Source organism: Melospiza melodia, chromosome 4 (genome assembly GCF_035770615.1).
Source record: "Melospiza melodia melodia isolate bMelMel2 chromosome 4, bMelMel2.pri, whole genome shotgun sequence".
NCBI lineage: Eukaryota > Metazoa > Chordata > Aves > Passeriformes > Passerellidae > Melospiza > Melospiza melodia.
Window position 1 is genome coordinate 91793630 of NC_086197.1, and position 22058 is coordinate 91815687.

A 22058-nucleotide genomic window follows, 5' to 3' on the forward strand; every position below is an offset into this window, starting at 1 on the left:
TGTGGTTTTGAATTAGAATCATGGAGTGGTTTGCTTTGAGAGGGACCCCAAGGACTGCTGTCAGCCAAGTTCCAGTGAGCTGCCATGAGCAGGGACAGGACACCTTCCACTAGACCAGGTTGCTCAGAGCTCCATCTAGCCTGGCCTTGAACACTTCCAGGGCTGGGCCACCCATAGCTTTGCTGGGCAGCCTGTTCCAGTGCCTCAGCACCCTCACAGCAGAGAAATCCTTTGTAACAGCTCAACTTGCCCTCTTCCAGTCTGCAGCCATTCCACCTTGCTCTGTCACTACATGCCTTTGCACACTGTCCCTCTCCAGTTCTCCTGCAGTCCCCTTTAGGTACTTGAAGGTTGCTCTAAGACCTCCCTGGAGCCTCTTCCCCAGGCTGAACAACTCCAGTCTGTCTGTGAAGAGCCTGTCCTCATAGGAGAGGTGCTTCAGCCCTCTCATCATCTTCGTGGCCTTCCTGTGGTTTTGCTCCCACAGGCTGATGTTCATCCTGTGCTGAGAGCCCCAGGCTGGCTGTAGCTCTGCAGGTGGGGTCTCAGCAGGGCAGAGCAGAGGGGCAGAATGCCCTCCCTGCCCTGCTGCCCACACTGCTGGGGTGGCAGCCCAGGGTACATTTGGCATTCTGGGCTGTGAGTGCACCTTGCTGGGTCATGTTCAGCCTCTCATCCAGCAGCACCTCTCAGTCTTTCTGCCCAGGGCTGCTCTCAGTGGACTCTCCATGCTGCATTTGTGCTTGGGATTGTCCCAGCCCACATGCAGGGCCTTGCACTTGGCCTTGCTGAGCTTCATGAGGTTCACAGGGCCCATTTTTCCAGCTCTGGATGGCATCGCTCCCTTCCTCCTGTCAGCCACACCACACAGCTTGCAGTTCTCATTGATTTATTAAAGCTTTGTCTTTTTTTACTTATTAAAGCTTTGTCTTTTTCTACCTTGATGCCTTTGTGCTGTAGGTATGAGAGGATGTACGTCATTCAGCCTGTTCACTTTAGGAAAGGTCACTCTAACTGTGCAGTGTGCAATTTGACAAATGGCCAGAGCCCATCTAAAGATTTTCTGCCAAAAGAAAATGTCCTCGTTCCTTCTTTCCTACCAATTGCATGTTCTAGTGCCAAGATGTGGTGCTTCTTGAACTGCTGAGTTCAGTTTGGTTCATTAATCCAGCAGAACTTCTTAAATACTCTTGAGGGATTGGTTTCATTACTGAGTTGGCAAATTACATTGTTGAAATGTGTCAAAGGATGCTCAAGGATGACTGTGGGTCTACACAATCAGCTCCATTCCATAATAACAGGCAATTGCATCTTCAGAGAAACAATTTTCATTGATTTTGTTCCCAGTTTGGAATAAATTCGTGTTGCTATGTTAGCTGTGATGGTCACTGAATAGTCAAATATTAATGAATAAGTATTTTAGAGGAAGACCTGTGATAGTAATGATAGTTCATGTTTGTGGTGTGGCTTTGTCAGGGGTTGTCCTCACCTTTTCAGGTTCTGGACGCAGAGCTTGTCATTCCTCTTCCCTTTTAGCCTCTTCTAATATTATCTTCTCCTTGCTGTTCTCCTTGTTTAGATCTTTAACATTTCTTTTACAGAGAGGTTTTTACTGTTTAGCTCTTTAATAATTTGTGATATCTTGCTTGAAATCATTAGTTCCTTTGGTATTTGAGGGGAATTGCTGAAAATATTTTCAAAAGAAAATTTCAGGAGTGACCTTATCTCTCTCTTCAACTTCCTGAAGGGTGGCTGTGGTGAGCTGGGGGTCGGTCTCTTTCTCCAGGCAACAACAGGCAGAACAAGAGGACACAGTCTCAAGCTGTGCCCAGGGAGATACAGGCTAGAATTAAGGAGGAAGAATTTTACAGAAAGAGTGGTCAGATACTGGAATCATCTACCCAGGGAGGTGGTGGAGTCACCATCCCTTGAAGAGTTCAAAAAAAGACTGGATGTGGCACTTGGTGCCATGATCTAGTTGAGGTGTTGGAACATGGGTTGGACTCGATCTTAAAGGTCTCTTCCAACCTAGAATTTCTGTGATTCTGTGATTCATTGTTTAGTGCTTCATTTCCTTATCATTAAAGATTTGTGCAGTATTTATTTCCATATATTATATTCCTGAGTTCTAGAGAGAATTCTTTTGTATTGGAACTATGTCTTTTCAGTTGTGTTTCAGTAGTTTTCAGCAGAACTTTGTTTTCAATAGAATCTGGTTCCTGCTTTTAAGCTGATCAAATCTTGAGACTGCATTTCCAGAAACTTCCAATTGGGAAAAACTAGTTGTTGAATTTAGGTTTTGAATGACGACTGAGTAATGCCCGAACTGTCAAGATATCCCATTCTGATACTAAAACCCTGACCTAAAAAAAGGTATGAAGGAGTATGAAGTACATGTGGTTTAATAGTAGAAAGCAGCCAAACAGATCAAGGAGTATTTGTAAAATCAGAGCGATTTTGATGAATATTTGTTCAGTGTTAACTCCCATTTGAAACTGGAAGTATAAGGAGGCATTTAAGGATTTGAAATAAATTGGCAAGGAACAGAAAACCTCTTGAGCACTTCACTGAAATGCACCAAGTTAGCAGGAGTGGCAATGGCCTCTTCATGGCTGCAGCTTTGAGATGAACCCTGACTCTGAAATGAGATTTTTCTGCTCTGAGATACCAGTGTGTAAGTGCATTGCTTGTGCACTTCTGTAGCAAAACCCTCCGTGCCCTTGCATGTTCTTAGGTGGTGTAATGTTTTTGGGTTTTGTTGTTGGTCTTTGGTGGGACTTCATGGATTTCTTAAAATTGAGTTCAGTTGCTGGATAATTTTGTTTGTTGTTGGTTAGTTTTTTTCTCTGAAGACTTTTCTCAGCCTTTTTTTGGTTTTAAAGGTGAAAAATTGAAATAAATCTAAACCTTAAAATCCTAGGAAAATGAAGAAGTTTCAAATAAGAAAAAAAACCTCCTCTACCTAAACCCCACAACAACCTACACCCTACTATATTAAAAATAGGAATTCAGTTATGTGCCCCAGTTTACATTTTTGAAATTCCTCTCTTGACATGCATGGTTTCTCTGCATTGTTCCCTCCACTTTGTGACTTATCCAAACACAGAATCTTTAACATATAGTGTCTAAAATGTTTCCACTTGTAGGATGACATTACTGAAATGTATTTTTGGTATATATATATATATATATATATGTATATATATATATATATATATGTATTTTTGCATTTAGACTTCACATTCTTGTCAGACACCAAGACATTTCTGTCACAACATTTGCTATTGCATTAAAAAATCAGTTGAGGCCGTGCAAGTCACAGAAGCAGATAATTCTCAAGTTTTACTAATTGTGGATTCAGTGGTGCTTTTACTGTGACAATTTTCCAGTACTGTGGTGCAAGAGAATGACACAGTCTCCTTTTGTGTGTTTTTAGGGTGGCATACTTCAAATGTAAGCTACATGAGAAGAAAGAAGTTAGGATGTCATATTTATCATTTTATGGTTTTATCTCTTTTACCTGTCCATGGTTTTATAATGCTTGTATTTGGTGATTTGTGTGTGTTCATTCCTGACCACATGCTGGAAGAGCAGCATGTCCTTGATTTCTCCTTTTATTATGGATTTAAATTGTTCCAGTTTTGAGCAAGTCTGTAAAGTTCTAAAAACCTAGTCACACTGTAAGCTGTGAAATTGTATCTGGGAAGATTGTTTTGTAGAAGGTGTATATATATAAAATACTTAATATGTGTAGTACTCTATTAGCAGTCGGTGCATAATTTAATATGGAATTTGATAAGTACTGGTTTTAAAACAATATTGTTTTTGTGAGTTTAGAAATGCACAGAGCAATCTATTTTGCTTCCTGTGAACAAAACAGCCAAAGGATACTGACAGTAATAGGAAGGGAAAATGTTGCTGTTCTCTAATATGCCATAGGTTATATTTATTTGGTTGTTGTCTTTATCTAAGTCAGTATCTTGGTTGCCTAGTTATTGATTCTAATTTTCCTTATGGTTTTCTTATTTCAATTTTACTTTGGCTGTTTATTTTGGTTTTTTTAATGTAGTCTGCTACAGTTAAAATGGATTAATTTTAGGTTTGTCATTGGCCAAACATCAATGGGAAGTTTTGTTGTTTTCACACTGTTACTTAGTAGCAGTCTAAGTTGGGAGTGAGTGAAAATTAGCTCCTCACTAGGAATGACCACACCTTGTTACTCATGCTTTTCTAAGCCTTCAGCCTAATCTAAGGTAATGCAGTTCAAGCATGACCCTCTTCTCTAAGACTGGAGTTTAGGGTGCTACCACCTAGTTTGTGGAAGATGTGAAACAGGAGTTGTTTTTCACTTGCCCAAAGCTGCTTCATCTTTCAAACTCTCTCCTTTCTGGCCAGGCCTTAGCATTTATGACCTGTGTCTTTATTTTTTATTTTATAAAACAGAGAAATTTTTTAGGTAAGTCCTGGGTTAAATTCAGATCAGTTCCCTAGGCTTGCTCCCTGTCCATCTTCAGAGGAACTAATGCTCTCAGGAAAAAAGGGAAAAGAGAGCAAATCTTGCCCTTTGATCACAACATAGTTTTTTTTTTCCTGCTTATACTGGGTCTGGACAGGTTAATTTTCTTTGTGGACTGTGTTTTGGGTTTGTGACTGTTGGTAACACATTGGTGTTTTGGCTATTGCTGAGCATCACTGGCAGAGTGTCAAGGCTTCCAGGACCCCCCTGGTGAGTAGGCTGGGGTGGGCAAGAAGCTGGAGGGGACATGGTTGGGACAGCTGGTCCCAAGTGACTGTGAGGACATCAAAAAAACCTGAGGGCACTGATGGCTTCACTGGAAGGTGCCTGTTGCTTGGGACTGCTGGGCATCAGTCTGCTTGTGGGAGCTGGTGAGTGGTGGAGAACAACACTTGGTGGTTTTTCTTCCTCAGTTTTTTCTTCACTGAATAAACTCTGTTTAACTGGCCCCATACATTTCCCTGCTTTTCCTTTTCTCTCCCATGTCTCACAACAGTGGGAGGTGAGTGAGCAGGGGGTGTAAGATCAGTATCTGCTGCCTGGGGTTAAGCCACTGCAGAGTTCACAATCACTCAGACATTTCATTCTGTATTTGCAACGATGTGGTTCTGAATATGGTGCCAGAATAAACCACTCATCATTTGTAACTTTGACATTATTTAGGCATTCATGTTGGATTTCTTCACCTGAGCTGGATCTTGAGAAGCAATTGTACTGCCTTGTGACCAAGGGAGGGTGGTTGGTTGGGAACCAGGGGGTTAAAGGGCTTGGACAAACAGTGCTTGAAAAAGCTGTTCTCATTTTTCAGTTTTAACCTTCAGTGGCATGGGGGTTTTTTTGGGAACAAATGAAAAATTTCCTAATTGATCTTCCTTAATGCAAGCATTATGCTGCAGCTAAATACTTGCTGACTTTAGCTTTCTTTACCAGCATCTAGTGGTATATAAGCCAGATGGGTGGGTTGATCCAGCTGGAAGCTTCACAGCTTTTCCAAGCTTTAACTTGGTATTTTTAGGAGAATCTTTAGAGTTTTCACTTGGAGCAGTTTCACAACCACTTTATCATATTCTGTATGAATCATAAAATTATTTAGGATGAAAAAGACCTATAAGACCTTTTTTAAGAATCCAGGTGTTAACCCAGTCCTGCTAAATCCATCACTAAACCATATCCTCAAATTCCACATCTTTTAAATGCCTTCAGGGATGGTGACTCAGCATTTCCCTGGGGAGTTTATTCCAGTGCTTGAGAAATGTTTTGGTGAAGAAATGTTTTTAATATCTAATCTAAACTTCCCTTGACACAACTTCAGGCCACTTTCTCTTGTCTTATCACTTGTTACATGGCAGAGGGGTAGCATAAAGAAGCATGGAGAAGGCAGAAAAATGGTTCTCTTTAATCAGGGATGTAGATGGAAACAGCATCCCAATATCTTGGACTGGAGTGGTGGAATACTAAGCTACTTATGTCAGTGGAGTAAAACATCCTTTTGCATGTTAGACATTTTAATAAAGTGTCACAGATTTGTGGGTGTCTGCAGCTTCAGAAAGTGGTTTTCAGGTTCTTCCTTGCTCATTGCTGCAGTTGTACAAGATCCTGATGCCTTGTGCCAGTACAGATGTAGCTGAGGACTGAGCTGATGCAAATTCAGCAGAAATGAATGTTTTGTGGTATTTTATCACAAAATCACCAGCTGTCTCTGCAAAAAAAAAAAAAAATCCCTGCAGGAAATGTATGACTAAGGATTTGAGGAATGGGGGAATATTACTGGACTGTTCTTTTCAGTGTGTCTGTGATGGCTTGCTGTAGCATTAGCTAAGACATTTTGTAAAATCCTACTTTTAGAATCTGTTTGCTGGGAGGAAACAGATGACTGGGATGATGGGAACAGTGTTTGGTTCTGCATTTCTGGAAAGATCTGGTTACATTAGTTGAGTGTCTCAGAAGGGCACAGTGTTGTTCCATGGTTTATTTTCAGGAACTGCTGTGAATTCTCCTCTGCACTGCCATAACTGCTAGGGATGTTAATGGTCTGTTTGGGTGAGGGCCATAGCTAAGCAGTGTTTCATTAACTTTTCCTTGCCTTTTTTTACTTTTCTTGCTTTGGATGCAGAATGTCTAGAGGTGTCGTAGAGGAGCCTTACTTGGTGTGTGCAGTAATCCCTCTGCTCTTTCCTCCATCCTGAGCTCTTCATATTTCATCTCATAATGCCAGCATCCTTCAGCCTGTTAAATAGGAAATCAGAAGCCTAAAGTGGACGTGATCCTCATCAATCTCATGCCTGAGTACTTTGGTGATCTAACACAACAGATCAGATTGTTGAAAAAACCTTAAAACAAGATGTGTTTCTGTTCAAATTTTACAGTAGATTTCTCATGAGAGGTGAATGCTACAGCTGTTAAAGTCTGAAGGGAGCACAAGATGTGCTAGCACAACAAAAATGAAGGAGTGATGATCATTGTTTCACTTTTTGTACAAACTCTTTATGGGCCTTGTGTTCACTAATTTGCTCTGGTTAATGTGCTCACAAAGAGGCAGTACTGGAGAGGATGAGCAGCAGAGGAAATGTTTAGAGTTAAATTACTTGTAACTCAGAGTTCTGCCTGTTGCAAGAGAAAAGGTAGAAATTCAGCTAGACTTGAGTAATCCAGGTAAGAATCCTTATTGACTAGTCACTGAGCATAATATACATTGATAACTTTTTAGAGTTACTGGTTTGGAGTGTTATCTTCTTGAAAGGCAATAAATAGTTACTCCAGTTTACCCTTCAGGTGTTAAAATGCAAATTGTTGTGGATGTTTAATAAGATCGATCTTTGTCTGTAGTAATTGACTTCATAATAATCTTAAATACACTGGAGACTGAAGGACTGAAATCTTTTTATCTCAGAAAGGATAAGCATAGAGTTTACAGGTGCTCATGGAATGTGGATTGTGCACAGTAGAGGACTTGGTATAACTTGTGTTGTCATATTCTACTTGTAGGTAAAAAGAACATACTCTCATGGTACGTATAGAGCTGGCCCAATGAGACAGATCAGCCTGGTTGGAGCAGTTGATGAGGAAGTGGGGGATTACTTCCCTGAATTCCTTGATATGTTGGAAGAATCACCCTTCTTAAAAGTAAGAGCAGAAGGGAATGGGCTGGGAGAAGGGGGACACCGTGCTCTGTGGTGCTGTTATAATAATAAAGTGAGAGTATGTGATACTTGTTTAGATAATAGAGTGTTCTAATAAGTGCTTTCATTGTGAGAGATAAAGGCTGCTTTTAACAAGTTTTTTAAAGTAACTCACTTGAAAATTGTGGCTTGTATTTCCATTAGTGTACACTGCCATGGGGAACACTTTCTAGTTTAAAATTAGAGAGTCGTAAGGACAGTGATGATGGTCCCATAATGTGGGTACGGCCAGGAGAGCAGATGATCCCTGTGGCTGACATGCCAAAGTCACCTTTCAAAAGGAAGAGGTAAGCTGAATTATTTTTCTTGGTAAATGTCTGGTTAGTAGTGTTTTCTTTACAAATTCATTTTATCCCAAACCTTTTACTGTTTGATATTATATTTTAATATAAATCAGTGTAAATCTCCATCTCCAAATCAATTTTGTTGTTTTGTGATGTAAGAATCTGGAACTTTTGTTTTAATTTTTACTGTCTGGCCAAGTAAGGTGCTGGTCATTTTTGGAGCTGTAGTAAGGTGAAAACTTCAGGAAAATGTGTACACACATGCAATTACTGATACATGCCATGAGACTGCAATTGATACCCCTGTTGTTACATGTGAGTAGATGGTTGTGACCTCTGGGGACAAAGGCTTTTCTCTCTCCTCAAAGGTAACAACTCGAACATTAAGTGGAATCTTTAAGATTTGCTGTGGCATTGGGTATAAGGACCAGCTGAAGAGTAGGGACAGCCTCTGCAGAACTTGTGTTGTATGTCATAAGGAATTGTTGTGGGAGTTCTTTTCAAAATGGGAACACAAAAAGGGAGTGTGTGAGATGTGGGAGCAGGGGCAGGTGCCTCAGAAGGAGTATAGAGACATTGTCCAACCATGAAGGGATGCAGTTAAAGCCAAACACCACCTGGAGCTGAATTTGGCAAGGGATGTGAAGGGCAGCAGGGACTTCCACAGCATATGGACAGTAGAAGAAAGACTAGGAAAGTGGGAGGTATTGCTGAATGAGGCAAAGGGCCTGGGGACAAAGGACACAGAAAAGGCTGAGTGCATTTTTTGCACTTGTCTTTTCTAGTGAGATTTACTTTCAGGAAATGCTCTGTTATGGAGACAGTAGGAGTGTCTGGAGCAGGGGCTCTTTGCCTTCAGTGGAGGAAAATCAGATTAAGAAACTTCCTAGGCATGCAGATTAGACAGACACAAACCCGTGGGACCTACTGGGATGGGTCATATCCCACAGGGGCAGTGGGACCTGGCCAGTATCACTTCAAGGCCACTGTCTGTGAAAGGTTACGGCAATTGGCAAAAGTTCCTGAGGACTGGAGGAAAGCAAATGCCACTCCAATCATTTAGAAGGGTAAGAAGCAGAACCTGGGGAACTGCAGGCCAGTCAGTGTCACCTTCATCCTGGGAAGTTGCCATTTCAAGCACAAGCAGCACAGCAGATGGAGGGACAGGGTTCTTCCCCTCTGCTCATCCCTGGTGAGACACATCTGCAGTATCTGCCCAGTTCTGGGCTCACCAGGCTAAGAGACATGGCCATGCTGGAATATGTCTGGTGGCCTGGGAGAACTGGGATTTAGTCTTGAGAAAAGAATGCTCAGTGGGATCGTATCAATGTGTTTAGGCACTTCACAGAAAGTTGTAAAAAGGACTTATTTCAACAGTGCCCGCTGACATGGACACAAACTAAATTATAAAAAAAATCCATTTAAAATAAGGAAAATTTTTTTTTTTTTTGTAGATGACCAGTCCTATTGGCTATGATGGGAATTAGATAATTCATAGAAATTTCTACATCATTGTTTTTCTTATGCAGAACTACCAATGAAATCAAAAACTTGCAGTACCTACCTCGAACCAGTGAGCCCCGTGAGATGCTCTTTGAGGACCGGACGCGAGCCCATGCGGATCACATAGGACAAGGCTTTGAGCGACAGACCACGGCTGCTGTGGGGGTGTTGAAGGCTGTGCACTGTGGGGAGTGGTAGGTGTTGATTGCCTTCACCTAGGTGACTGGAAAATGTTTGCCTGAGTTGCCATTTGTAATTGGAAAGGAGTGTGGAATAGGTTAATCTAGGATTAAAGATTCAGTGAAGACTTCGTTGGTGCTGGCTGAGCATTAGGTGTTTGTCTGCTCTCTTTAATTGCATGTGGCTTTGCTATGTGGTTGAAACCAGAAAGGTTCCTGGCAGTGACAGTTCAACTGCTATAACTGAGTTGCTGTTACTGAGGTAAAAACACCTCTCACTTCATTTTGCTTCAAGTGGTGCATAGAGACTGAGCTGCTGCTGCAGCAGAGGTGCACATGGAGAGACCTTCTGGCAGTTCTTTGTCTGGAGATACACAGAGTTCTTATGCTTTTGCTTCCCAAGTCATAGTTGTTACAACCTTGATTTACTTATGGAAGCTCACCTAGGAAAAATCCTGTTGGAAGTTGGGTGATATATTTGGTGTTTGTCCTTAGAATTGCTGTGTGAGGTTCAGGAAGTGAAATGTGCCTCGTTTGAAGTTTGTTTACATGTGAACTAAATAAAAAGCCCATGACTATATGGGCTTCCTGGTCCACATTGAAGAGGCATTTTTCAACATCTTCAGACCATGAGGAATGACCTTAGTTTTGAAGAATGATCTTAGTTTTGGAGGGTGCCTTTGCATATGTAAACACTATAAATACCTTTTCTTTATGTCTGTCTAGAAATTAGAAAAGTGAATTCCCTGTGGATAAAATGATGTGAATTTGTGTTACAGTGAATGAGTTCATTGACATAGAAAGTAGAATAATTGTCATTGGGGAAGAAGTGGATTGTTCAGATGATAATGTGTTTGTCTCTTGGGCTCTGAGGTTTTCAGTTTCCTTCCTCTTCAGGTTGGTGACAGTGGGAGCCTTCAGCTTCCTGCTTGCTCTGACTGTGCTGTGGTAAACTAAGACTGAGCAGCAGTAGCAGGGCAAGAGCTGAGATAACTGTGTAGATCTGAGTGTTTTAAACTCCACTTTGCACACTTGAGAGAGGGACTTGCAAAGGAAGTAAAGAAAACAAACAAAACCCCACCCTCTGAACTTGGATGTTTGTGGAGATTAAGTGTCTGGGAACTTCCCATTCTCATCCTATAGCTTTATAGCATACTTGAAAGTCCTTCAGTTTGAGGAATAAAAAAGAAATATCAGCATTTTATTTCAGTGTAAAGACTGAATGTATCTTTTAATTCAGAATAAAAAATTTGTAACTGATATGTGGAGAGGAATAAAATATACAACACAAGCAACACAATAAAAGTTATGTATTTCAGGCTTGATTTGGCCTAAATTATAATTGCTGCTTTCCCTTTCCACTTTTATGTAATTTTGAAAAGCCACTTGTACTTACATGAGGAGAACTAATCAGGGCTTATGAAAATGAAACATCATGGATTAATGTAGCACATTGAAATTATTTCAGGTATTAGTTTTGCTGTAATTTGCAATCTATGGGTGGATTTATTTTAAAGGAAACAACATGAATGACAAGTTTTGAAAAATCCAGTTTTGATTTTTGTTCAGTTTTGTTTTGTTTCTTTTTTCTAATCTGTTTGAGTAGTTGAACAAATCTGAAAAGTTGAAGACGTTCTGGGGTGATTAAGGCACCATGGCAGTAAAAATGCACGTTTCAGTGATGAGATAATGTACATAAAAATAATGCTTTCTGTGAGGAGAAAATAAAACAATTCCTGGGCTGCCTGAACTAAATCCATAAAAATGGATTGAGTGGGCAAAAAAAAGCTTTATAAGTTGCTGTAGATTTAAAGAAAGTAGGATTTATTTCCTAGTTGATAAGGATGAATGTTAATGCTAGGTGGGATAAATGTTGTCTTTAAGAACAGACAGGAGCAGAACTATTGAAAGGCAAAAAGCAGATTATGGTGCTAGAGGACAGACATTGAAACTAAACATTTTATTTTGAAGAAGAAAAAAAATATTTGTCCTTCCTCAGTTGTGACAGGATCTTGATTTGAGGTATTTTGTAAAATTACTCAGTTTTTGAGTATTTGCAATTTACAGAACAACTGTGACTATTGCTAGCAAACATTTTAAGGATTGAACTATAATTGGATAAGTGCAGGTTTGATCATGCTGATTATTTAATGCCATTTTCATTGGTGATACCCAATGAGCTTTAGAACTTGTGAAGTGCCAGTGAAATTTTAATTATGGAAATGTATAACATTTTTATGTGGGAAATTTGGGTGGGTTTTTACAGGGACAGCAAAAGGCACTTTTTGGCATTGTTGTTGGCAAAATGAAACCTGTGCTTCAGCAAACAGCTTTCAGGTTTGTGTTCTAGAGACTGAAGTTGAGCTTCTCTGTGTGATCATAGGAATTTTTTATATATTGCCTATATATGCATTAGGCCAGGAATATTAGTGGTGAAACCTCTAGTTTTGAATCTATTTTGAAAAGTCACAGCAAAAGGAATCCAGTCCTTTTGAAGAATGAGGTTAAGGTGAAAAAATACTGCCAAAACCAGTTCTAGCAGTTCTCTAGTAGAGGCTTAAATAGATTTTTCTGAAGTTATATTATGGCTTGTTTTCTTTTAATGTCCTTTTGGACATTAACTGAACATCTGTGCTGTAGTTCTGCTTGGGGGGAGATACATGATACCTAAAATAAAGGTTTTGCAAAATATCATGTCAGATTTGTGTTAAAGATAAAATCTGCAAATGCAGAATTTAAAATTATCTGATAGTATTTTTTCTCAATTGCTTGCAAAAGGAATATTGTGTTCTGTGACAAAATTGCAGCACAGAGCTGGTGATCCCTCATCCTCTTGGACAGATCCATATGGACTGAGAGTAGGAATGACAATGCATAAACCAGAATAGACACTGCTGGGAGAACACATCAGTTTGGATTGAAGTTCTCTAAGTGTGCAAAATGATTTTAAGTCTTAACTTCATTTACAAATATTGGGACTCCAAATGCAAATTCATATTTAAAAAATAAATGCCTGCATTATGAAAGGTAGATGAATGTAGTTAATATTTTTAACACCACTGGTTAGAAGTGTTTCTGAAGCTTTTTGCTTTCAGTGTTTAAATCAGGAGTATATGGATCAAAATACAGAGACACATCTTAATCTTTAATAAGTAAAATATGTGGTCTGAAAAGTCTCCCTAGCATACTTTCAGTAGTTGATCTGGGATTTTTTTTTTCTCCTGGAAATAGCCTCAGACTGGTTATTTTTTTGCTTTATTGAGGCCATGACCTAAATAAAATAAACATGTCTCCTATGTTTAAAAAGCCTGAATGAGCTGTACACCATTGCCTGCTTCCTAGAACAGTAATAACAGGACACATATATATCTTAATATAAAAATATGTGCTCATCTTGCTTTTAAAAAAGGGCTCTTGAACATCTATTGGATTCTGAAATATTTCAGAAGAGAATGTTTCAGCTGTGCTGCATCAGCTGCTCCCCAGCCCCTGTGTGTGACTTGTAGCCCATGTTTGGAGGGATGGAGGCAGGGAGGCAGCACCAGCCCTGCTGCAGGAGGGACAGGCAGGAGGGCAGCCCTGGCTCCTGACCCCTGCTGCCATGGCAGGGCCTGGCTGTGCAGCCTGTGCCCCCTGAGGGACAGGCAGGAGGGCAGCCCTGGCTCCTGACCCCTGCTGCCATGGCAGGGCCTGGCTGTGCAGCCTGTGCTCACTGAGGGACAGGCAGGAGGGCAGCCCTGGCTCCTGACCCCTGCTGCCATGGCAGGGCCTGGCTGTGCAGCCTGTGCCCCCTGAGGGACAGGCAGGAGGGCAGCCCTGGCTCCTGATCCCTGCTGCCATGGCAGGGCCTGGCTGTGCCCCCTGAGGGACAGGCAGGAGGGCAGCCCTGGCTCCTGACCCCTGCTGCCATGGGCAGGGCCTGGCTGTGCCCCCTGAGGAGCTGCTGCATTCCTGTCAGCCCAGGGGCTGCACAGGGGCAAGGACAAAAGTTCTAACCAGGCTCTCTCTGGCTGAGAAACTGTCCTTGCAAAACTGCTCCAAGGTGAGCTTTATCCTTTATAAATGACATCTTCATATAATCACATTAAACTTAAAAAGTCTTTCTAAAATGCAAACATCCCTCTAAAGTAAGTATGTGGAGCTTTTATTTTTTACACGTTTTCAGTGAGGAACAGAGTTTGGCCTTTAGATCAGGAATTTATGAGGATTGTAGATGCCTTTTCCTCTTGTGAGCTGATTCTAGTTGTAGTCTCCAGAGGAGCTGTATTAATGGTGTGTATTTCTTTGGGAGAGATGCTTTGGAACTAGAGATGTTTCTCCTAACAATTTGAATATGGAGACAAAGCCTTATTCAGACTTTGCTCTTGTGTAGCTCTCTCTGGTGAGCATAATTAGGATGTATTTTTAAGGGATGTTTTGTGGAGGATGCCAGTATGGACTGATTACTGGCATTTTGGCAGCTTAGTTCAGCTTTTCCTCCCAACTCTGGGCAAGGTGTTGGAGGCTGAGGTGCTGAGCAGGGGTTGCCACAGGGCTCCCAGTCAGACTGCTCTGTGCTCAGGTACCTGATGGGTGCTGGTGCTGACAGAGTAAGCCCAGTGTATCTGGGACAGCTGTCTTTCAGCATGTAGGCAACCGAGAGGCCAGTTAAAAATAGAAATGGAAAATAGTGTGTTTTGTTGGCCTTTTATTGCTGCCTTTACTTCCACTTATAAAGAAATTTTCGTTAATTTGTTTAACCAGTTTAATGAGGTTGTGTTTTAGAATTAACTGTTCTGATCAACTTTTTTTTATTGTTGATTATGGTAGAGTTGTTGCGTTTTTTTAAGTTAAAAATTTGCTTTATCCTTGCTTGCTGACTTTTTGTTATTTTCTGCAGCATGGCAGTTTCAGCCACTGACTGTGCACTCGTTACTCTTCTGTAGGTGTGAGCAGCCTCGTATAACCAAAGATGTAATTTGTTTTCATGCTGAGGACTTCTTGGAGGTAGTTCAGCGAATGCAGTTGGATTTGCATGAGCCTCCACTCTCACAGGTGAGCACACTGAGAACTGATGGTCAGAGGCCTCTGAGTGCTGTCAGAGTTTTCACCTTTGCCCACCTTTTCCCTGCAGTGTGTCCAGTGGGTTGATGATGCCAAGCTTAATCAGCTGCGAAGGGAAGGCATTCGCTATGCCAGGATCCAGTTATTCGATAATGACATTTATTTCATCCCGAGGAACGTCGTGCACCAGTTCAAAACAGTTTCAGCTGTGTGTAGTTTGGCCTGGCACATCCGCCTCAAGCTCTATCATTCAGAGGAAGAACTCTCTCAAAACACAAATCCTGTTGAAGCAGGGACCTCTGCAGACCCCAAGTCTTCGGTTGTTGGACTTCAGACTGACAGAGTTTGCACCATGAGCAAAGATACCTCCGAAGACACCAAATTTGCAGATGCTCTGCAGACCAAGTACCTGCAGCAGGAGTTTGTGCCCGTAAAACATGAACCTCTTGCATCCCTCAGAGTAAAAGAAGAGCCCATGAATGTTGATGTTGCTGAAAAGACAGCGACGCCCAATGACGTCGGGGGACAGAATGTCCAGGCTAGGCTGGGTCACGCTGAGTTGACATCACTAAAGTTGGAAATGGATTCTAAATTTGAAACCGGCAACAAGGACTTAGAAGGCAAGTTGTGCTCTGGAGGTCACGTACATCCAGATGATACAAGGCAGCCTAGCTCATCATATCCAAAACTGCATGGACAAAGAGAGGATGATTTTTTGTGCTAAATTTGTATATATGGTTTTAAATTCCTTTTTAAACTTAATGATGTAATAATGTAAAGATCATAAATTGTGAGGCAAGTTTGTGACTTGTCTTCGCATCTGTTACAGAAAATAGTTATGTAGCTTTGTAACATTCCTCAGTGCCTGTCCATAACTGTGAAGTATCAAAGCACTTAGGGCCAGATGCACTGTAAACACTGCAGGTTTAACATAAAGAAGTCTTTAAATAATTTTGAGTTGTAGGTTTTAGAGTAGAGCTGACATTTAACATATATATTTTTTGTAAGATGAGCCAGAATTCTTTTTGACAATTCCAGGCTTTTCCATAGAGCTTATTTATACCAATTTTTTCATTTTAAATGTGTCAGCACTGTAGTGTAAATATCTTTTTTAAGAATCTTTTTAGTGTGATTTATACTGAAATGTGAGCCGCTTAATAAAGGTTCATAATAACAGATTGGTTTTATTTTTGGGTCTGCAAAAAATAATTCAGTTCAACTGCCTCTCTTAGTGGTTATGTTTCTACCTGCCACTAATGCATAGGATGCCCTTATGCCTTGAGGGTGAGGAGCTGTAGCAAACTGAGGTAGAGCTGAGGCATCTCTGTAAATGCAGATTAGTCAGAAGGCAGAATCAGTCCTCCCTTCACACAGTTCCTTATTTCAGGCACTCCCCAAACTCCTGCTGTCAGATACCATGAGGAACAAGGAGTCAGGCTGGCTGTTTGGAGGGCACTTGGACACTCAGTGGGCTCCAGGAGTGCTGCCAGTGCCTGCCTGCATCTCTCTAGATGAGCAGGTGCAAGGGAGCAAACTCTCTCCTGGGCTTTGCCTCTTGGCCCAGCTCAGGGCACACTTCAGACAGTTCCACTTCCCATTAAAAAGAAACGAAACAAAAACCAACCAAAAAATCAACAAACCCACAAAACAAGCCAAAAAAGCAACCACTCCTTCAGATCTGTTATCTGACTGCAATTAAAAGAATATTTAAGTCATTACTTACCAAGCTGAAAAGGCCTCAACTTTGGCAGAGACCTGTAATTGACAGAGACATACTGGATTTGAATTGTCCCTGTGCTGACAGTGCCAGGCAGTAAAGGGGCTGTGTTGCCAACATGTGTGTTGGGAAGGCTCCTCATGAGTCACAGTTTGGAAGCAAGAGGTGTTTCATTAAGGAAATAACAGCAGTGTCCAAGTTAACTGTTCTCTTTCCCTATCTATGGAGCACTGGGATTCTTTAGGTTGTGTTCTGAGGGAAAAGAATTTCAAGGCTAGCTAGCATCTGATCTGGTAACTCTGTCATGAACCTGTTTATTCTGTGTATTGTACTCCTGTGTAGTTCCAACACAGCCAAGTGATCTGTGTCTCTTGGATAGCTGCACACAGCAGTGAACTGCCCTACAGCCTGTCCTTCAACTAAATATGTAAAATTTCACATCCAAGGCCTATTATTTCCAAAGCCCTCTGTATCTCTGATTTTTGTTAGGAATTTTCTGTATAACGTTTTTGGAAGTTGTACATCCTTAAGTACCCAGATTATAAACTTTGATGCAATTAGTGGTCACTTTGGCTTCATTTGTAGCAATAGAAAAATGTGATTTTCAGGCAATGTCCAGTTCAACTACCTGAGGTCCTTCTGTTGTAAATGTTTTTTTCCTTATAGGTTGTTTAAAATTTAAAATATTACTGCATACTCACAGGTGGCACTAAAATCAGCTATTTATTAGATAAGTGCCCTGATTGGTTTACTCCAAAATATGTCTGTCAAGAAATTATAAATCAATATTTGAATTGCTAAACATCACTCCTACACAGCCATAAATATGTATTAGAGAAGCAATAGAAATGTGAGTCTCTTGGATGTGGCTAATGCATCCTTAAGTCTTACTACTGTGTTCTTTAATGCTGGCTAAGAGATTACTACCAGTTTTCCAGCCTCAGGGATCTTTCTTTCCCCTTTGCTGTGAGCAAATGATCCATGTGTGATGTGGTATTTTATTGCTCTAGCAGATTCTGATCTGAAAAAATTCATTTGTTCATGTAAGAATGTGAGCCTTGCTTATAGCAGGAACGGGGTCTCAGCTCCCTTTATTGTTTTCTGGATTTTTCTGGAAATAATGCTTCCACCTGTAATCTCTGGCTTCATGAACATCCAAGCACAGTTACTTGGCCATTCCTGTGCTGCCCATGGGAGAGCAGCAGCACCCAGCACTCAGCTCTGCAGCTGGGATGGATGAGGGCTCCAGCTTTAGCCAAACAGCCTTCCCAGATACTGCTTTTTAAAAGAAAACCCCCACTAAACAAACTCCCACAACTGTTTAGTTGACTCAGAATAACAAACCTTACCAGTGTGCTGGTCACGCACTGACCATCCATTTGGGTTCATTCAAGTCATTTTGGGTAACCTGTCAGATTTCAGTGAAGTGTGGACACACATCCCCCAGGACAGCTGCCAACTTTCTGCAGCATAGGCCTTGTTCAGACAGAAATAACAAATCTTTGAAAATGATGAGCAAACTTTGTTTCCTTTTGGAGACCTGCTCAGCGGTCTTGGCTGATGTGGTCTTGAACTTCTGCTCAGGTATCTTAGTCCTGAGATTTTGCTTCTGAAGTGCCCACATATTCAACCCATTTTGTTCTTATCACTTTCAGAATTCTAAGAGATGTTTTAAAGTGGCAGCTTTTTTGCAGTTTTTAAATATTCTTTTGGTTTTTTGAGACAGACTAGGTTCCCACTTCAGGCAGAATTCCTTGCAGACAGGATTTGAACCATATTGGGATTTTCAATGGCTGCCAGACCTCCCTTTGCACTTACAGATGTCTGCAGTCTCGGCTGTCTGGCTGCATTAATGTTTAGTTACTTGCTTTTTAAAGAAAAGATTTAACAGAAGTGTCCTCTCCCTGTGGTATGTTCATTTCAATGAGGTTGTCCTCTGGGAGGGGAGTACTTTTTCTGAGAACGTCACCTCCCAAATTTGACAAAGGCCTTGCTCCAGTCCTGTGCTGTGGCCTTTATTCCTGCTGCATACAACTTCATCTTCAGACTTTTGCTTCAGCAATAAATCTTTCATGTGTTCTGCTGTACTGCAATTAGTCCTTGCTTATTGCTTTTCCCCCTTCTCTGGATTCTGGTGATAGAGAAACCTTTGTTATTTTGGCTGAAATCTCCAGTGTTTGAGTTGTCTCTCCTGGCCCTTGTTCTTGTGCAGGTTGGAGAGAGCGGCCCGAGGCCATTGGTGCTGTTCCCATCTCCCTGCACGTGCAGTGGTGTTCCAGTTAATAACATGATGTGCAGAAAATTAGATGTTTTCCTAGATCCTGGTACATATTTTTTGGGTAGCAAAGAATTGCATTGTTACAGTTGCTAAAAAAGCTTTCAAGGGGGGTAGCTACCTTTTTTTTTTTTTCGTTTTTTATTATTGGATCTTTTGCATTTCACTGGCAACTGACTTCATGTGTTACATACAAGTGTTACTCAGTGTTGTGTCACTCCCAGCCCTCCAAATGCCTGAAAATTGACTCTGAAAGAATTTTCATTACAGGTACTGCTGGCATGCAGATTTTCCCTTCCTTGTTACTATAGTGAATATTTCAATACTACTTTAACTGAAATATTAACTCTATCTAGTATTAGAAATAAAGTATTATTTTAGAGGGTGATGATTTAATTCTTCATCTGTGAAAGAATTCCTTGGTGATAAATAAAGTTGATTTTTAAGTGGATATACATGTGCACGGTAAATAAGTTGGAATTGCAAAAGATGTAGGAAATGGAAATCTGAAATGGTAGAATGCTGTGAGAGCAATCCAAACATCACAGATTTGGAAAATTGAGTAAGTCTTCCAAGAAACACAAGACTGGTGTTCATTTATCAAAATGACTGTTTTCTAATATCTGCATGTGAATAAGATGCTGAATTGACCAAAATAAATCCGTGATTTCTCCTTGTTCATTGGCAGAATGAACTGTTGTGAGGTAGCACACTGCCACGTGTCACTGCTAGGCTGAAAGCTGTACTGATTCTGACCAAGAGATCAAAGAGCTCCTCAAGCTTCTCAAGTGTCATTTTATTTATTTCCTTGTAGTGGTCAGGTGTGTAGAGAGCCTTGTGTTTAGGCAGCACAGTGCCTGTACCTTAGCAGGATGTATCCAAGCTGGAAATGGAAAAAACAAATTTTCACTGCTTTGTGCTTTGCTGTGAATGACTGTCAAGAATGTTTGGTTTGATTATGAGTCACTGTCTTCAGCTGATATTTTATTACTTTCTTAAACAGATGAAATGCACTTTAAAATTGTATAGAACTTACTGATATTTTGTGCAGATCCCACTGAATTTGCAACATATGTGGGAATATTTGGGGAACTGATTCCCATCAGTCACTCATTTCATTTTTCTTAAAAATGCAAGTTATTTTGTGTTCTGTTCAGAAGCAGTGATTAACTTCACAATATTTAGGTTGCTGTTTCTGTTAGAATCATCAGGGATACTGACATTGCAAATTTAGTGTATTATATTCTAACCACTGTTTTTCTCTGTGCTTTGATGCTGATATGATCTCTGCTTTGATGCTGTACTTGAGTGCCAGCTAAACATTGATCTTCTCTTGTTCTGGTCATGCTGATAGATGAGCCTACTGATGAGGGCGTTAGTCCTGAATAGTCCTTTAATATTTGGTGTACCTGATACAAACATTGATTAAAACAGCAGTTTAAACTTCTATTTTTATCAAGTTTGATTTTTCAATAGCTGTTTTGACACTCTGTTTTCTCATTGAATTTGCCATCCATGGAATGATGGTGCCATGTTGGGTGCAGCTCAGGCCTGTGCTCTAAGGACTGTGCTTTTTATGGGAGCTTTCTCAGCTGCTTGTGTTGAGCCAAAGTGGGGCAGAGAAAGCTGGTCCTGGTGTCTGGAGATGAAAATCTTGAGAATTAGACCTGTGTGTGGGAGACTGTGTAACATAAGGCTGCGAAATCTTTATTCTTAGCATGCAAGAGTAACACCCAGGTACTTGCCAGTGTGAGCTGAAGCAACTGAGTGTTTTAATTAATCACAGAAACGGAATTTTTAGACTAAAAAACATCTTTAAGCGGTGATTTTTTCATGAACTTCAGAAGGAACACTGAGATAAAAATTAAGGTGGATGAACTAAGCTCACATTCTCATTGCTTTCCTTTTTCTTGCTCTTAGGCTGTTGTTCTGCACATGGGGAGAGTTTTCTTATATTTGTCTGCTTGGCATGTTGGTTTTGTTAGGAAAGGCAGATCAGATGGAATGGCATCACTGAATAGCAGATTTTCCTGTTCTTTATCCCACTTCAATAAAATCTAAGGAAAAAATGCAGAATTTGTATTGAACAGTACTCTAGGTCCAGCTGCAGAGATTTCCTAAGTTCTCAAAGCCTGATGCTTCTCAGCAGCAAGTTGATACCCAGGCCCATTCAGGTCTGCAGGGCTCTTATGGGAGATTAACTCCATCAAAACCTTAAAAACCAGTAAAGTTACAGTGAAAAGGTGCAAATGTTCTTTTCACAACTCAGCACAGTTGTTTTTACTGCAATCCTAATTAAAAAGCATAATGTGTTACATGATAGTGCTGGTTTCCATGCTAGTAAATTCAAACAACTTATTTCTAAGGATGCAATTATTCAGGAGCTTTTTGACTGAAAAGCTATGTTTTGGGGTTTTTTTCCAAAATTATATTGATGTTAAAATAGGGAACACCTGATGTTAAAATTCTGAGTTTCTGGGAGTTTCGTAATTTTCACTTTCAATTCCACTTTGTGTCACCCAACTTTCTACACTATGGAAATGTGAAAATTTTCATTAGGTTAGGCAAGCATTTTGCTTCTGTACTGTGTTACAGATGTATCAGGAAATAAGACTGATAATGCAGCTCTCAAATGGTTGTGTGCCCCTGTCCTGAGCTGGTTCAGGCTTTGTTATTGCCCTCTGTGCCTGGCAGTGCATTTTGTGTGTGTCTGCACGTGTTCTCAGAGCCTTCAGGTTAAACTTTGTTACAGGTGGGGATGCATTTTTCAAGTATCAAAAGAACACAAAACCGGATACTGTTCTAAAACTGTGACAAATCAAGAAAAGCAGTAAGAATTGGCAATTGCAAATTTCAGTTTCATGACCTTTCACACGTGTGTTAATGATTTTTTGTTATCAGACAAAAGCAGATACTCACCTGCAGTGCATGCTGAAGTGTTCAAACCTGTATAAATGATGGAAAGAGAGAAATTATGTGAAATGTATCTCTCCAAGTCCAACATATATCATCAGTGCACAGAAATACTTCCATTTGGTTTCAACAAGCTTTTGAATTGCAGTTTAAAACCAAGCTCCTGAAAGGCAGGTTCTCTCCTTTGCCCCCCATCAGCTGCTGCAGGGAGCTGAGACATCCTTGTGCCTTTTTTATCACAAATCAGTGTGAGTCATCTCAGCATGGAGCTCTCCTTTTCCTGCCACCTTCAGCACATTTGCTTTTCACTTGTTTTATCTTGTTACTGAAGATCAGTTGGTAAATTTAGGAAAATGTGTGAGGAGATTGGTGGAAATTGGTTCCACTTCCAAGCTGTCATCAGCACCTTTGAGAACAGTGTAATTATGAACAGATGTAATTAATTCCTG

At 40.7% G+C, this 22058-nt stretch overlaps 1 protein-coding gene across 2 annotated transcripts in view; it reads left to right on the forward strand.

Moving 5' to 3' along the window:
* Positions 1-20143, forward strand: part of RSBN1L (round spermatid basic protein 1 like) — a 47079-nt gene extending 26936 nt beyond the window's left edge. For both annotated transcript variants that reach the window (XM_063155577.1, XM_063155578.1), the window contains 5 exons: positions 7502-7639; positions 7840-7982; positions 9509-9676; positions 14587-14695; positions 14775-20143. In XM_063155577.1, the coding sequence (XP_063011647.1) occupies positions 7502-7639; positions 7840-7982; positions 9509-9676; positions 14587-14695; positions 14775-15428 (1212 nt within the window). In that variant the 3' untranslated portion in view covers positions 15429-20143. The remainder of the gene's footprint in view (positions 1-7501; positions 7640-7839; positions 7983-9508; positions 9677-14586; positions 14696-14774) is intronic.
* The last annotated feature ends 1915 nt before the right edge of the window (positions 20144-22058 follow it).